The 17,314-nt window shown below is 42.8% G+C and overlaps 2 protein-coding genes across 3 annotated transcripts; one reads left to right on the forward strand and one right to left on the reverse strand.

Annotated features, from left to right (window-relative positions):
- Positions 1–3,801: 3,801 nt before the first annotated feature.
- Positions 3,802–10,660, forward strand: LOC124677760 (pentatricopeptide repeat-containing protein At3g53360, mitochondrial-like). 2 transcript variants are annotated; one of them, XM_047213722.1, is made up of 3 exons: positions 3,802–6,740; positions 8,816–8,941; positions 10,260–10,660. In XM_047213722.1, exon 1 carries the CDS (start codon positions 3,802–3,804, stop codon positions 6,070–6,072), a length of 2,271 nt encoding a protein of 756 aa, XP_047069678.1. In that variant the 3' UTR covers positions 6,073–6,740; positions 8,816–8,941; positions 10,260–10,660. The 2 variants fall into 2 exon arrangements, 1 of the variants encoding a protein (XP_047069678.1); XR_006994222.1 differs by lacking the exon at positions 3,802–6,740 and adding an exon at positions 8,103–8,269.
- LOC124677761 (UDP-xylose transporter 1-like) lies at positions 7,235–12,620 on the reverse strand. Its single transcript, XM_047213723.1, has 8 exons — positions 12,428–12,620; positions 10,219–10,358; positions 9,918–10,102; positions 9,775–9,842; positions 9,329–9,461; positions 8,849–9,010; positions 8,084–8,356; positions 7,235–7,495 (listed from the first exon to the last, which is right to left on the reverse strand). Exons 2-8 carry the CDS (start codon positions 10,331–10,333, stop codon positions 7,409–7,411), a joined length of 1,023 nt encoding a protein of 340 aa, XP_047069679.1. The 5' UTR covers positions 10,334–10,358; positions 12,428–12,620; the 3' UTR covers positions 7,235–7,408.
- Between the last annotated feature and the right edge of the window lie 4,694 nt (positions 12,621–17,314).

Genomic DNA, 17,314 nt, shown 5'->3' on the forward strand with positions numbered 1-17,314 from the left:
GGAGTAATTGATATCTGGTTTCCTTAAACTGCCATTATTGCAGTTCAAACATTGCCTAAACAGACAAAGAAGGCGGGGCAGAACCTATCTAGGATGAGTTATGATTCAGATAGTGTTATAAGGTGGGAGGGTAACCGTCCTCAAGCTGTGTTAGTTTTTTTCTTCAAAAACTCCACCTATCTATTGATAATCATCAACAATCAACAACAGTACAAAAAATCTAAAAAGTACAAAAAAATTACATATAGACTATTGGACCACCTAGCGACGACTACGAGTAGCCGAGCGAGTCGAAGGCGAACCGCCATCCTCACCCCTCCCTCACTGGAGCCGAAAAAGCTTATCATAATAGAGTTTATTGTAGTAGATAAACGAGAGATCACTGTAATAAGACCCTAAAAAACCAATGCACTAGAGCAACAACCATGGCCAATATTAAAAACCATGGATTGGAAGAGACAGACTTGCAACCACTCCGATGAATATGTAAATCGATCGGATCCCAGGAGATTCTCCGGATACACAACTTCATGTGCCCTCCATTGGTACTAGGTGCACCACTGAAGCAAGGATAGAGCTGGGAAGATTTTGATGTCACCACATCTTCACCATCTCAAAGAAAACACCGAACTTTATGAAAAGAAGGGCAGAAACCCCTACTAGTGAGGGGCCATGGTCTGCTGCACCTCCAAGGCTCCAATGGTCGTGCGAGGTTGGAAAGGTCGCCGACATCGCCGATGAGAGGACAAAAACCTTAGATCAGATCGTTTTTCCTCTCCCATCGGTTGTACGGGTTCGTACATAATCAATATGTGTTAGTTTTTTTAAAGAATCAATACCATATATATTTTTAGTAGGAAAATAGTACATGGTAAAAATACATGAGCTACCACGGGAAAAATAAAATAAAGCCTAGAAGAAACAACCAAATTCTCAAGGTCTTCAAAGTCTTTCTTCCTCCATGACACAGTCTTATACTTTTTCGAAGGCAACCAAGTGTAAATATCTAACAACAAACCTCCAATACCAACAAAGGTTCTCCCGTAGTTTTAATTAGAGCCACAATGCCAAGGTGACGTGTTGATGACGTTGGGGCTTCAAGTGCAGAGTATTAGGTCAGGAGAGTATTTTCCCCACAAGGGTGACTCGAGGGGTATATCGAACTCTCGAGGAATGGAGTAAAGAGGTATCTCTCCCTCTCTTCTTGTAGTAATCCTGCAATATAAAATAAAGCCTTGTGTCCCCAACTTCACCGTGTGGTTGTCAAACACAAGGTTTCGTGTAAGTAAAAGTAAAAAATAAAGTAGTAACTAAATTAAAGTAAACTATAAACAAGTAAAGCAAACTAAGTAAAAAAGGGTAAAGATTTTTTATTTATTTTGGGGTTTTGTGTGCAAATAAGATAAATAAATATTTTTTATTTTCGAATTAAAATAGTGCCGCAAATAAAAAGTAAGATAAATGCAAAGAAAATGTGATTCTTATTATTAAAATTGGACTGAGATTCATTGGTTTACTTGACTATTCTCTCTTTTAAGTTGCAGTGGACAATAAAAATTCACCAACGAGATATAAACAATATAACTTGAACATGTGTAAGCTACACATTCATATGGGCATCACGTCTTAACATAGAGATGATGCAACACATCTCTCTTATACTCCACAAGAAAGGAAAAACTCCATACAATCTTGTATTAAGAATTTACAGGGTATAGCCATAAGTAATTTGACGTGCTGTTTGAATACCAAATATGCTAGATCATCACTTTTATCACGTGACAAACATAGCGCATGTATTCACTTTATCCCTAGTGAGATAGCAAAAGAAAAGACAAAGCCATATTAAATCATGAATTTATTGTCACTATACAATCACTAAAATCTTGCTATTCCACTTAACACACACATCACCCCCCACACGTTCTTGCATACAAGTTGGGTCAGAGTCAATACTTAAGAACATGGTACATATAATATGCATCTATCAAAACATCTTACACAGAGTAGAGTCAAATCTCATAGCACAATATCATAGAATAAAGATTCACCACATAGGTATTACATGTATGACCATAATCATGTTGGAGAGCTCATATGTCACTAAGAACTCAGGGTGGGCATTCGGTTTTAACCGAAATTTCGGTTCGGTTTTTGCGGTTTTTGAACAAATTCGGTTTTCAAAAATGGTAACCGAAATCGGCATGAAAATTTAGGAAACCGAAGATTCGGTTAACCGACAAATTCGGTTCGGTTTTCGGTTAAAACCGAATGAACCTACTCACTTGTACAAATAGTAGGCATCACCGAAGAAAGCAAATAGTGATTGACATATCAACACAAAAAGCATCAATCGCGCAAGAAATTGACAAATGAGCACCAATCGTGAAGGGATGCTATTTGGTAGGCTGCTGCACTCGTGGTACAAGTGCATCACTCGTGAGCGATTAAAAGGGGTAGCTAAGACTTCGAGCGATGTGTTCTATTATGCGAGCTTCACGCTATATTCGAAAAAGCTAGTACATCAAAGACCAAAGTCATACATTGAATGAACAATTTTTGGAACATCAAACGTAATTGGGCTTCTATGGAATGATCGGTTTATGCACAAATTGATGGTAGGTTACTCAATTCGGTCTATTCGGTCTTGTTCGGTTGGTGGGGCTAAAAACCGAATTCTACCAAATTCAATTCGGTTAGTATAAATGGAAACCGAAAAAATAGCGGTTAATGGAAAAAACCGAGATTTCGGTTAGTTCGGTTTCGGCTTCGGTCAAGCTACTGCCACAAAACGGTAGTCTAGAGGTGGACTACTCCACTTGATCATGGTAATGATGAAGAAGACATTTGAAAAGGTGGAGATCCCTCCGGCGGCGGAAAAGGTGATGATGCATGGTGCTGAAAGATTAAAGATCCAAAGATCCAAAATCGATATGGGAAAATAATATATGAAGGCCTGTACCTAGAAAACTTTAATCTTCCAGCACCATGCATGGTTGATGTCGTGAAAACACTTAGTGTAGACGGTACCATCTCCACTGAGATAACTGTCAAAAAGATATCGGTTACCAAATACCTAGAAAACACTAGTTTTATTAATATCTTCACACATAGATAGAGTTTCCCACCCCTCCCAACACCGACGAGGCTGCCGGAAGAAGGGGAACCGGCCTATGAAGGTAGATGGAGGTGGATGCGGCGCTAGGGTATTCTCTTCGGTGTTTTACGATATGGCTTTCCAAATCAAATAGATCAATCTGTGTTAGTTGATGTACTGAATGATGTAACTATGTTAAATTATGAATAATATACGTCCCTTATTAATTTGAAAATTATAAAGAATAAAAAACCAATCTTAAAGAACCATGGTGATTTCGCACCCAGAGCATATGCTCGGGGTTTAATAAATTTTAAATATATTATGACATGTCAAAATCCTGACAAAGAAAATCTCGCATACACCTTAATGTTCTATGTATTCGCAAAATCATTTCACGAAAAACCAATATTTTTTATGTTATGTGGAAAAATATAAAATTTGGTGCTAAAAATAAGCTCTCTGCAAGAAAACTTTTTTCAGTTTTTCGCAAAATTTAACATGCATATATAGAATATCAACGCGCGAGATTTTTTTTCGAAATTTTTAAATATTTAAAAATATTCTTTTTGGCGACAGGAGCTCATATAAAATCAAAAGAGCATTTCCGCTTTAGGAAAAGAACATTTCACAAGCCGCTCCTTGTCTGTGTATGGCCGCATCGCCTCCACGGCGGCGCTTGTCGGATTTCTGGACCGCCGGAGATGCAGAACCCCAATGGCACCATTCTCCATCTCTACCACTCCGGCCATCTCTCTGCCGCCCTTCATTTCTTCCAATCGCTCCCTTCCTCTCCCGCTCCTGCTCCTCTTTCCGCCGCCACATACTCCGCCCTGGTCGCCGCGTGCTCCCGCCTCCGCTCCCTCTGCGAAGGCCGCCTCGTCCACCACCACCTCCTCGCCTCCCCTGAAGCCGGCCTTGTCCGAAATACTGTCCTCAACAACCACCTTATCACCATGTACGGCCGGTGCGCTGCTCCAGACTCTGCCCGCTTGGTGTTCGACGAAATGCCCACCAAGAACCCCGTCTCTTGGGCATCTGTCATCGCGGCCCACGCGCAGAACAGACGCTCCGCCGAAGCTCTTGGACTATTCTCTTCCATGCTACGGGCGGGGACTGCGCCTGACCAGTTTGCGCTCGGCAGTGTTGTGCGCGCTTGCGCGGAGCTTGGGGACGTTGGTGTCGGGAGGCAGGTGCATGCACAGGCTATGAAGTCTGGTAATGGAAGTCACCTGATCGTGCAGAATGCGCTTGTCACGATGTACTCCAAGAGCGGTTTGGTCGGGGACGGGTTCTCGCTCTTTAGGAGGATAAGGGAGAAGGACCTGATTTCCTGGGGGTCGATTATTGCAGGGTTTGCACAGCAAGGTTACGAAACAGAGGCACTGCAGATGTTCAGGGAGATGGTTGCTGAGGGCATGCATCATCCCAGTGAGTTCCATTTTGGGAGTGTGTTTAGCGCATGCAGTGTTCTTGGTAGTTTGGAGTATGGGGAGCAGATTCATAGCTTGTCCGTGAAGTATCGATTGGATCGAAATTCTTATGCAGGGTGTTCACTGAGTGACATGTATGCCCGGTGCAAGAAATTGGAGTCTGCAAGGAGAGTGTTTTATGGGATCGATGCTCCAGATTTGGTTTGTTGGAATTCCATAATAAATGCTTGCTCTGTTCAGGGTCTACTTAATGATGCTATGGTCCTGTTCTCTGAGATGAGGGATTCTGGTCTGAGGCCTGATGGTATTACTGTTAGGGGCTTGTTATGTGCGTGTGTGGGCTGTGATGCTTTGAATCATGGAAGATTGATCCACTCTTACTTGGTCAAATTTGGTTTGGATGGAGAAGTATCAGTACGCAATTCCTTACTCAGCATGTATGCACGCTGTATGGATTTCTCCTCCGCTATGGATGTTTTTAATGAGACAAGGGAACCTGATGTTGTCACCTGGAACAGCATTCTTACTGCATGTGTACAGCACCAGCATCTGGAACTAGTCTTTAAGTTGTTCAACCTATTGCAGAGGTCTGTGCCGAGTCTGGACAGGATCAGCTTAAACAGTGTTCTGAGTGCTTCTGCTGAGTTGGGTTACATTGAAATGGTGGAACAGGTCCACACATATACCTTCAAGGCAGGGCTGGTGAATGATACAATGCTGAGCAATGGTCTAATTGATACTTATGCTAAATGTGGAAGTTTAGACGATGCCACAAAGCTCTTTGAAATGATGGGCACCAACTGTGATGTATTTTCTTGGAGCAGTTTGATTGTTGGCTATGCCCAATCTGGCTATGCAAGGAAAGCCCTTGATTTATTTGCGCGGATGAGAAGCCTGGGGATCAGGCCAACTCATGTAACGTTTGTTGGGGTTCTCACTGCATGCAGTCGTGTTGGTTTTGTAGATGAAGGCTGCTATTACTACAGTATTATGGAGCCTGAACATGGCATTGCTCCAACTAGAGAGCACTGTTCATGTGTCATTGATTTGTTGTCACGTGCTGGGAGACTAACTGAGGCAGCAAAGTTTGTTGATCAAATGCCATTTGAGCCTGATATAGTAATGTGGAAGACCCTTCTTGCCGCTAGCAAAACACATAATGATGTGGAGATGGGCAAGAGGGCAGCAGAAGGCATTTTGCGCCTTGATCCTTCACATTCAACTGCGTATGTCTTGTTGTGCAACATATATGCGGCTTCTGGTGATTGGGACGAGTTTGCAAGATTGAAGAAGGCAATGCGAAGGACTGGTGTTAAGAAATCACCAGGGAAGAGTTGGGTTAAGCTCAAGGGGGAGCTAAAAGTCTTTATAGTAGAGGACAGATCACATCCAGAGTCTGAGGAAATATACACAATGCTGGAGTTAGTTGTAATGGAAATGATAAAAGCTGGTTATGTTCCAAAGCTGTTATGTGAACATGATAATTTTGACCACACATATAGTGATATGTCACATGATGAAATGCTAGCTGAATATGGTTGATTCCAATCTTCTTGGAGATTTGATAGAATTGTCCAATCTACAAAAGCTGCATGAAGCTTGTCTTTGTGCTATATTTGATAGCTTAAGACCAGCAGTCCAGCAGGCCATCTGTTCCTTTCACGTAAATAAATGGAAAGAAAAGATAAGCCTGTGACCAGATGCTGTTTTTTTCCATTGTCTTGATCCTTCCTTTGGCTTCAAGATGTGAGGAGAAATATGTGTAACCAGGTGGATTGAACAGTGCACCTAGCGAGCCTGCTGAGGCAGCTACAGAAGCGATCTTGCTATTTGATACGTAAAGGGCAAGTTTAATCAGTTTGAGTGACCACATGGTTTTTCTAATAGGATTGTAGTCATGGAGCGAGATATTGGGTTACTGGGCATGAATCTGAACTCGCAGTGTGGCGAAAGACTGGTCTCTTGATCTACCACTACGAATCTCTTCGTTGTTAAGGGTATCAACCTGTCAGCATGAATTACTAGCTGAAGGAAGTTCAGAGTAACACATCTCATGCAGGCTAGCTATACAGATATTTTTATTTGGTGAAGAGAACATTTACAGAATGAATTCACCAAGGGGGCAACGGAGAGGCATGTAGCAACATGATGATGGCGAAATGTAAAAAAATTCAGCAGACGTAAGTTCACAGCATTACTTTCTTCAGGAGGTATGATATTCACCAGCAGCCTATGAGGCATTATTACAGATTTACAGTTGCAATGCAGAGCTGATCTATGGAATGCCCTTTTTTATGATTCATTCTGTTGTCAGGTTTGATGTAAAAAATATGTATATCCCAATGTTAGTAGCTGTGATAAGATGCATGCTATTCCACAGGACATGTAACAGACAATTCTGACAGGTCATCACTGTAGCTATTGACTGCTTAATATCATGTTGGTGTCAGCGATTGGTTTAATCATTATATAGCTCCAAATAAGTTAATAATACAGTTAAAATAGATGGAGATTATGATACTATAACTTCTTTGAAATTTCGTCCCTACTTCCCAGTATAATTCTCACTGTAAAATCCTGTTGACATAATCAAATATGTGTTGGGGATGCTTTTTGAAGGATATAAGAATTGGGTTTTGATAAATGGAGTTTGCAGCAGCAATGGGATCTTCGCCAGTAAACTTTCAGATGGGACTGTTAGGTGTGAAAGGGATAAAGAAATAATAATTTTAATGTCAAAATATACAATCTACAATATGAAAATCTTTCCTTCTCTACAAAAGAAATTAAGAACGGAAAGGAATGGCTTTCCAGGTCCTTTAAACTCGAAGAGCAGATGTGCATACTATTACTATATCTACAGTAAGCATGGGTAGTCTTAGCAGCCGTGAGGAACACCATTTGCCTTTTTGGGATCACTGCTGTCTTTGGTTACCAAAAGTGGTTCAGTCTCCTTATCTTGCATCTACAAAGACATCAAAAACATGAAATGGGTGAAACTGAAATTCGCTAGCAAATTGAACTGTACTTCATGGACGACTAGTCAATATTTTTCAATGCATTCATCATTTAACCTATACTTAAGATTATTAGTCTTACATATAATGAAACTAAACTGTCAAGCTCCAGTTTGGTTCCAATACTGGGTAATGGATTTGTGGAAGCATGCTATTATCAAGTTTATGGGAGCAGTTTATGGCTGTGAGTCGTACATTGTCCCTGTTAGCTTTTGTTGGTTAATGTGCATAGAATTTCTGTCCCTGCACGCCATTTTCCTTTTGCTTTCAGAAGATATACATATTATGTACATCAGTATGCCAATTTCATTTGATTCGTAGTCTCAAATTATCAAATATGAATGTTTATTTCTTTGTTATCACCGTAGAAGATTCAACTGCTACTATATTTTTGCTTTGGCTGGAAAATGGACTCTTTACTCTTGCCGCTGAGATTGCGACCATAAGGCTGCTTACATGTATTATTTTTGTTCTACTTCGTACGATCGAAGTATAATTGATATATTATGATACGAGGTTGGAGGTAAAATTCATACCTGTGAAACCGGTAGAGCATCATTTGTTGACTTCTTCTTGCTCTCCCTGACCGAGAAGAAGGAATACAATCCCATACCAAATATGGCGACCAGAATGCCTAATATGTTCCTCATGGTGAAGGGATCGTGTAGTAGAGTGTATCCAAATGAGAGAACTAGGCATGTCTTAAGGTGGCCAAGCACCTGGTATGTCACTGGAGACGTCGTCCCAATCACAAGAAATGTACTGAAGTTCACAGACACCGCAATCAAGCAAGATAGGACGATGAAACCCTGCAAATAATTCATGAGAGAGCATCATGTTGTATGTCATTGTCCATTCAAATTTGAGGCCTACCTCTGAGAGTGTTAATTGGGAGAATACATGTTTAATGCCTCACTCAGCAGCATGACATTTCACTGATCTGACATTAAAATGCTAATTCATTCTAGTAGTAACAACTGGAGCAACTCTCTTATTAGATTTTCTGTTTACTTCTGCAGGTACCACTGCACTATTTTTCATTACATGAAACAAACTTGCAATTAAGGCACTTCACATGGGTTTAAACTTGAAACTTGCGGATTTCAGGTTTAAGAACTTTGGCTAGCTACTTAGAAAGAACAAGTTGTGGATGACAATTTATTACCGAAGATTCCATGATTATGACATTGGACAAATATTATCTTGACGGACATTTTTTTCAAGGATATTAAGATCCCACAGTAACAATATAAAATTATCCCTTTCAGGTATTTGTAACTGGATGAGTATTCAGAACATACCACAACAGGAGTGGTGTATTTGTGGGCGAAGACACTGCGGTTCGTAAGGAGTTGATCCACAAAGGGGCCAGTTGCGAACAGAATTGCTGCTTGGTAAGGTGCAGATTGGTACAACAACTGCGTTGAGGAGACCTTCAGTTTCTTCTGTATTGTGTTCGTCAGCTTCATTCAAATTCGGGTTAAGGATACAATGTGGAAATGTTTCAAGTTAATAATTTACCTACTATTTTGTTGTTGGTAGTATGGATAATAAAATTCATGCAACATATTTCAGAAAAGGAACTATTACTAAGTAATAAGAGCCTTGGTGCTTCACACATAGCAGATAGGGTTCCCGTTACAGATTCTTGTCTAGCTTCTTTAAGAATACCTGCTTTATGAGTACTACAAGTTGCATTGATAATATGATATTTTGAATTAAAAGTTATTTTATTTTACCCTGCACTTTTTGGTACTTTGATGACAAGCACAAAAGGATACAATTTGGCCAACACAAGTAGTCGCGATGGCAAGGCCAGAAAGGACGGACCCAAGTAGATTTAACTTGAGATCTGTAATAGATGCGATGCCTACTCCAAGAAGTAATACCATAAGAGAGAGCTTGATGGTTTCGCTGCACATTTTTGGATTGGTATTAGCTCAGTGAGGATAAAAACAAATATCAATGGCTCAAAAAAAACTAAACAAGTACATGACTCATTTATGTGTGACTATCTTTTCATCTGTTGACCCAAAAACGTTGTTGTTTGTAAAAGAACATATTTAGAGTTATTTGGCTCTGTGAATCCCAGAAAGAGTTAATTATATACTTAGTATAGTACATACATGCACCATTATGTATCCTGTATATTTTTTCTTTGACCATAGATGGGTGCAATTTATAGCGGTCGAATCCATAAAATAAAGTACTGAGTATATTTCAAAACCTGAATCTTTTGTTAAGGAAGATTGTCTCCAGCAGCACAGTGAAAGGTATGATTGCTAGTTTCGTCATCTGCAGAACATACTGAATTTAAAATACTTGCAACATGGTTTATGAAAAAAGTTACCTAGATAGAGCAGCTCTTACCTGGTAGAATCCAATGGAGTTGAATCCTAAACTAAGGTTTAGAAGTCCAATTGAGGTGCCGTTCAGAAACCCAAAGAGGATCACTGTATGTCCATCAATTGCCTTGGGCTCAAAGAAATGTAAGCGTTGTGCCACATGGAGGGTGCAGTAGGTCACCATAAGATGCCAGCTTGTCAGTGTTGTAGCTACATAGGTTTGGAAAGAACATAATTCAGCATAAATTGCTTATAAGTATGCAAAGTTGATCCATGTAAATTCTATTTCTGTTGAATCCTGGAAATATGGAGACTCTTGTACTAACCAAACGGGAAACCAAGTGTGCTGATGAGTGCTTTGTTGCAGATGACAATGGCAACTGAAGATGCAACAGAGAGTGCGAGGGACCCAATCACACCGAGCTGTAAGCCAGCTGTCATCTTGACCAGCTGGTGTTTCGCTTATCTGAAGTTACATTATTCATAAAGAGAGTTAGGTGCAAGGTACGCATGCTACGTACACACCAAAGAACATAGTCTACTAGTAACATGAATTAATTGCTTTTCTAAGACCGTAGAGTTCCTAAAGAAATGGTGTGGCAGTGTCAGTTCTTTTATGCTACATGTGACTATGCCTTTCTGTTTTCATATGAAATAGAACACCAGCTTAATTTGTCTTGGTGTACAAGATAACATGACTACATGAGAACTGAGGGGCCCAAGTTAGGTTGAGTCATTTGGGTGGTACGTAGTATTTGAACATTTATTAATGTCCTTATCAATGTCAAGGGAGAGGAATAATTGTGATAGTTGATATTTGTCCTAGAACGGGTCAAAGTGATAGCTGGCCTAAGTCGTCGACAGGAATTATAACAGTCAGATGTTTTCTTTGTTAAGTTTGTTATATCATGATAATGCTTAAGATTACTATGGGTCACATAAATTTCAGAGAATCAAGCTTCAAAGCAACCAACATCTCGATGTATTTGCAGCACACTACTTGTACACCAGATCAGAACAATCATTAACACATTACTGATTACAAAGGAAGCACAAGAAACTACTAAGACTAGCAAGTGAGATATGCCTATGTATTAATTACTCCCTCCGGTTGATAATAAATGTCATGGTTTTAGTTCATTTTTAGTCAAATTTGAACTAAAACCATGACACTTATCATGGATCGGAGGGAGTAATTAACTATCAGATCCAGAACATGGGGTATGCATGTTAAATATCCTTTTTTTTTTGTTAAACATGCCTGTATATTGTCCTCTATAGGTTATACTGGACCTAACTATTGCCTTTTTTGGACCTATAACTGATCTGGAGAGTTGGTACTTGCCACCTACTGGGCTGTTTCTGGGAGGGTACAATAATCGAAGGTGGTTCCAGTTACTCTCAAATGATTGACTACTTTGGCAAGATGTCACTAAAATGGCCAAATAGAAGAAGAAAAACACATGGAAGCCCATGTGTTGGTCACTTCTTAAGCATTATGTTAGTTGAAATGATTTTAAATAATAAGGGGAATACACGCCATAAAGTCAAGCTTTTATCTGGAAGGGGGATTTTTCTGATTCATGCATCGCAATGACACCGGCTGTTGGTTATTTCTTAGTTCGCTTTTATTTCTCTTGCATTCTGATCTACTCCTGGTTGAATTTCGAATTGTTTACTCCCTGGTTGGATATTACGTGAATCCTGATCTTTAGAAATTTGAAGAGCACGAATTTCAAACATAAAAAGGACATCAAAACAAGTCAGGCTATAGTAGGCAACTTGCATACGTTCATGTAGATGCACTGTCTGAGTAGCCAGTTACGTCTAACATATTTAACAATGCTGTATGGCACATGCACATAACTTGACTTATATGTATGTGATCATGCAGTTCATAATGTACTGTACATACATTTCCTCTACAAAGAACAACCAGTATGCGATCCATGGAAAATTGACTTGGTGTTTTTCTTGGGGAGAGTCATAACTTGGTGCCTTTGAGACTACTGATTTATTTGGTATTACTCCCATTTCTGTAATTTTGCCGATGTAAACCTCCTAGGAGGCGTGTAATAAAACCCTTTCTTTTCAATGAAATAAAACGCAAAGATTTTCGAAGAAAATGAAGTTACGTATGAGTATCATTTGACACAGCCTGGAGCCTGAGTCTGGGACATGCAAAGAACCTACCAGGTAATGTCCCAATGCCGCCTATGCTAAGAAAGAAACCATAAATCAATCTCTACATTGTTGACATGTCTGACTCCTATGTAATTTCCTCTAAACAAAAACTATGAACATGAATTGGGAGAAATACATCAAAAGGCAAACCAACCAAACCAATAGAGACATGAGTTCAGGAGTAAGCATTGCAAGCACAACGAACAGAGATTCAGGAATCCAAAACTTGTCTAACCTGAGAACGACGAAACATTAATGTCAAGCAACAGTAGGAGTTCATTTTGGAAACAACAAGTCAACAACACTATGGATGGATGGATGAATGCTCACTTGGGAGTTGGGAGTCCGTACCTTTGTAACAGCTGGTTCTTCCTCTTCCCGAAGAATGACACACCTACGTATTGAGAGAGAATGAGAGAGGGAGAGAGATACAAAGAGATGAGAGAAGGTGGCTCTCCTTGGAAGAGGAAGAGAGGGAGGGAGAAGCACTTTTATGTTCAAAGTTTAGAGGGGAAGGTGAGGGCTCGTGTGCGTATGGTGGGCAGTTAGGTGCTGGCTTTGATGCTGTTCAGTGGATGCTTCCTTCGTGAGCCTATAAGGCATCGTGCAACATGCTGGTTCTACAGGAGCGTGCACTACAATTTCCTTCTCAACCAACGAAAGATTCTAGCCTTGGGCCATTGTAGCCATAGAAAATGACACTGTGAACAGTTGCTACTTAAAAGATGATCTGCGACAGAATTGGTATCATAGCTATGCAAATATATACAATGTATTATCTTTTTCATCGCCAAAAACTAAAAAAATGTAGCACCTAGTAGGAATTTTCTTAGGGCTAACCTAACCTAGCCGCCGCCCTCCTCTCCTGCCCCCCTCCCGGGCGGCGGCGAAGGATCCGCCCGCCCCACCCCGAGTAGCCGCCCCCGGACCACCGCCCCTCAGCCGCTGCTGCTGCCGGCCTCGTCCCCGGCCCCGGCTCCGGCCCCGGCCTTGGCCACAGCCCCGGCCCCAGCCCTGGCGGTGGTGGCAGCGCCCCTTCCGTCGAACGGCGAGGGGGGGAGAGAGCTTCCGCGGCGGCGTTCCATGGGAGGTGATGAAGCGCCGGTGGAGGAAGCCGGGCGGCACGGCTACTTGGCCGGGGCCTGATGCACTCCGTCGGTAGCCATGGAGGATTCGGTGGAGCGGTGGCAGCCTCCGCCCCCGGTGACGGTTCGGCGGTGGTACGCATGATCCGCGCTGCCGTCCTCTTCCCTGGTGATCCGGCAGGAGGGACTGACGGCGTGGGGGCTGCTGGCCTTGCTTTGTTTCTGGTGGCGGTTCTCAGGTTTCTCGCAAGCGAAGATGAAGATCTACCGGAGGTCAGTTTGCCTTGATCTGGCTGGAGAGATGAGTCCCGGAAAGCTCCACCGGCGAATAGAACAGTGCATCTTTTGCCTGGAGTTTGCTGGATCGGGTGGTATTCGGTCGCGCGCTCCCATGTTTTTATCCCGACCGTTTGGTTCCGGAGGAGCGGCGCGAAGCTCTATTCTGTGTTGACATCAGGTGACTTTTTGGTCCATGGTGAAATCAGAAGAAGGAATATCATGAAGGCCGGATTGGTGGACTGGCTAAAGGAGGTTCGAGTCTCCGTGATGCTAAGGGATTTGCTTGGCGTTCCGGGCTCCGTAGCAGTGCTATGCATGTGGGGGCGGCAACACAGGTAAAGTTCAGAGTCTTACCTCCCAGTATGAAAATCCAAGGTCCGGCTTTAACTGGTTGTGCCTGGCAATGACCTTGTTGGAGACATTGTTTTGAGAGTGGGGACTATCTTCAGGGTGAAAACCTAAGACGTTTGGTCGGGCGACGACGGCGCTGGTGCACTGTTTCCTTTTTGGAGGCGTCGCTTTTGGAGAGTCTGTATTTCAGGTGTTGTCACGGTGGTGGTTGTATTGCTGTTGCTAGGTCTAGAATGTTGTAGCGGAACTTTTATTTCTTAATTTTCTTTACTCTTTTTTGGCTGTGTGCATCCGTACTGCCACTAGAGTGGGGCGTTGTTGCAGAGGTTAGATGTAATTGGTATCTTTTAATATTAATATATTCCTTTATCTAAAAATAATAATTTTCTTAGGTCTGTAAAGATTATGTCTCCCAGCCTCCCAGGGCCTCACAGGAGAATTCTTTAGGTAAAGCAGAAATGGAGTTTATATTTTTCTTCCAGAGCAATATATTGTTCTCCTTGATTTTAACACACCGCAACAAGTAGCTACCATCCAAATATGCCATGTCTCTGGCCATCTCCCTTGGTTCTTTTTTCTGGAATAAAGTATTACTGCACATTCTTTCTTTATTACTTTACCCAAGGATCATGTGAAAATGATGTTTGATCTCAATCGATGCACGGAGCCGGATTTTAGACTACTCATAGTGGGAGCAACTTCACTAGTAACTAAATATCTAACTCACCAAATTTGCTTATGTGGCAGTGAGTTAATGAGAAGAGAGGATGATAAAGTAACATATATCCAGTTACTGTAACATCACACTTCCCAAGATACAACGAGTGTACAAGCTAATTAATGAAGACATCTATACTTTGATGTTACTAACATTATGAAGTTACTAGTAACATAGAGTAGTAACATGTGCATGTTACTACTCTATGTTACTTCCCACTATGACTAGTCTTATAGTATATCCAGCGTTTCTCGTCTAATATCTGAAGTTAATATTCTTTACTTCACTTTTTTTTGTTATTTTTTTGAATGGTTTTGTTATTATTTGCTTTCAGACATGATTTCTCTCTTCATATTCATCATATCTTAGGAGAGGTAAAATGTCAGCAAGCACTGGAAGTATGAGCAGCAGGGAATATGCTCGTGACAAGTTGAGGTTAATCTTGTAGCATGCACTTTTAACTCGAGTGCTTCTTTTCCCAATCATAGGGCGACACTACGGCATTACAATCCACCATCCTAGAGAAGGCGACATGTTTTGTTCCTCATGTGCGGAGGGTAAAACACACCCTATGTATGTGAAAGGGTAAACTTGAAGCGAAAAGGCGACAGGAAAACGCAACAGCAAACAGGTCATTTCAATCAAGTACTGGTGCATTGACCTAGATAAAAGTTTCATCCAATAGAGTTAAACTAATCCATGCTAAAAAGAGGACCAGAACCTGCTGCAATCCCCAATAATTGACGTAAACAAAGGGGAATCCTTTTCTCTTGTCACTTGGGGCACAAGGTTGGGGGAGGCAGGTAAGCGATCGGCTTTCTGTGAATGCAAGCAAAGGTAACGGCCCAACAGCCGGGCGCAACGCACACGTCCGTATGGGCGGGGAACGGCTGCATTTTATTGCCCCCCGTTTGGTGGGCCTTCGGCATCACTCTTTTTTCTCGTACCTGTCGGCCTCTCCCATCGACCAAACACCACCTGAAAACCCATTGTTTTCCGAATAAACAGCTTGCAGATCTGCGGGGCCTCTTCAACTTAATTTAAAGCGTCGGTTCTGGCGTTTTATTTGTTTGATTTGAGAAATCATTGCACGGTTACAGCAATACCACGGTTTACAGTGTAGTTTTAGACGGGAAATCACTTTTAATCTTAGGTGCATATGCTTTGCCAATGATTTTCTTAGAGGAGGCAAACTATTTGCCTCACTCATTAATTAAGGAGAACAATATGACACAACGAGGTCCAATGAAATAAAGGGGATTACTCTCCTAAAATCACAAGGCTCAAATTCTTCGCTACCGTGGTTACCTAACCAAAGTATAGCCTCGCTCTTAATAATCTCCAGAAGCACCATTGGCGGGCTGGATTTGTTGTGGATGCCCCTCAGGTACTTTTCTCTCCTTCCACGCCATCCAACTACTCCCTCCATACCGGGTTAATGGGCAATTACGTATTTCGAGAAATAAGTTTAACTGTATATTTGGTCAATAAAATATGAGATATATGCCATAAAAATTATACCATTGGATTCGTATTCAAAAAATGTTTCCAATAATATATTTTTTGTGATATATATCTTAGGTTTCGTTGACCAAATTAGAGCATCTCCAGCCGCGTCCACCAAAGCGTCCCCTAAAGCAATTTGGGGCGCGCCGGACCAAAAAAACGTTCCAACCGCGTCCCCCAAACCCGAATTTTGTCCGGCGCACCCCGATACGGTGTCCGGCGCCCCGAGCCCGTCCCCGTCCCACAGGGGACGCTCCGGGGACGCCGGACACACCGAAAAGCGAGGCGGGGAGTGGCGTGGCCGACTCGTCAGCGGCACAATAAATTTTAACCTAACCATCGCCAACCTCGCGACGGAAGTTATTGGCTTTGCAGCGACGGTGCAGTTCCCGCAGAGGCGCAGCGACGCGTCCCGTCGCGCCTAGCTCTGTGTGCCGGCGTTAATGAGCGACACCGCTCCTCCGCCTCCCTCCGCCTATAAAAGGGCCGCCTCTCATCGTCCCTCTCACACACAAACCCTAGCGCCTCTCTCCTAAACCCTAGCCGCCACCATCTCAACAAGACTCGACGCTATGTCTGGTAGAGGCGGAGGCCGACCTCGCGGCCGTGGTCGTGGTCGTGGTCGTGGTCGTGGCCGCGGCAGAGCTGAACGCTCGCCGTCGCCTCCCACGCCGTCGGCTTCATCGTCGGAGATGGACGTGGAGCCGGACGTGCTGTTCGAGTTCATCCTCGTCCTCAAGGGCGACCCGCGCGGCATCCAGAGGCTGCCGGACTGCTTCGCCGACTACGTCGCCGGCGACGACCGCCCGCGCACGATGCATCTGCGGGAGGCTGTGTGCGGCTACTACCGGTGGATGGTCGACGTGATCTACGACGCGCGCGGCAAGATGTACCTCAACATTGGCTGGGAGAAGTTCGCGCGGCACCACAGCCTCGAAGCCGGCTTCATCCTCCTGTTCTCCTACTTCGGCGACAGGGACATGAGCGCCAAGGTCTTCGACGAGACGCGCTGCCGCCGGGACTACCACGGCGACAGCACCGACGAGGAGGACGACTGATGATGCAGAGTGTTGTTTCTTCGCAGCGAACACGTGCACGGAAGTTTCTGGATGTTTGCCTCATCGGTAGAACCAACAAGGACACCATCCTCCCGCTGGATTTTCCAGTTTGGGTGACTGGGTGTGCCCTTGAGTGTTCTTTCTTAGACACAGGAAACTTTCGATGCACGGCCTAGTTAGGTTTAGTTTCTTTGCAAAATTTTATATTTGTGTCCACCATGGTTCAAACTATGTATTAGTT

The sequence above is a fragment of the Lolium rigidum genome, chromosome 7 (assembly GCF_022539505.1).
Source record: "Lolium rigidum isolate FL_2022 chromosome 7, APGP_CSIRO_Lrig_0.1, whole genome shotgun sequence".
NCBI lineage: Eukaryota > Viridiplantae > Streptophyta > Magnoliopsida > Poales > Poaceae > Lolium > Lolium rigidum.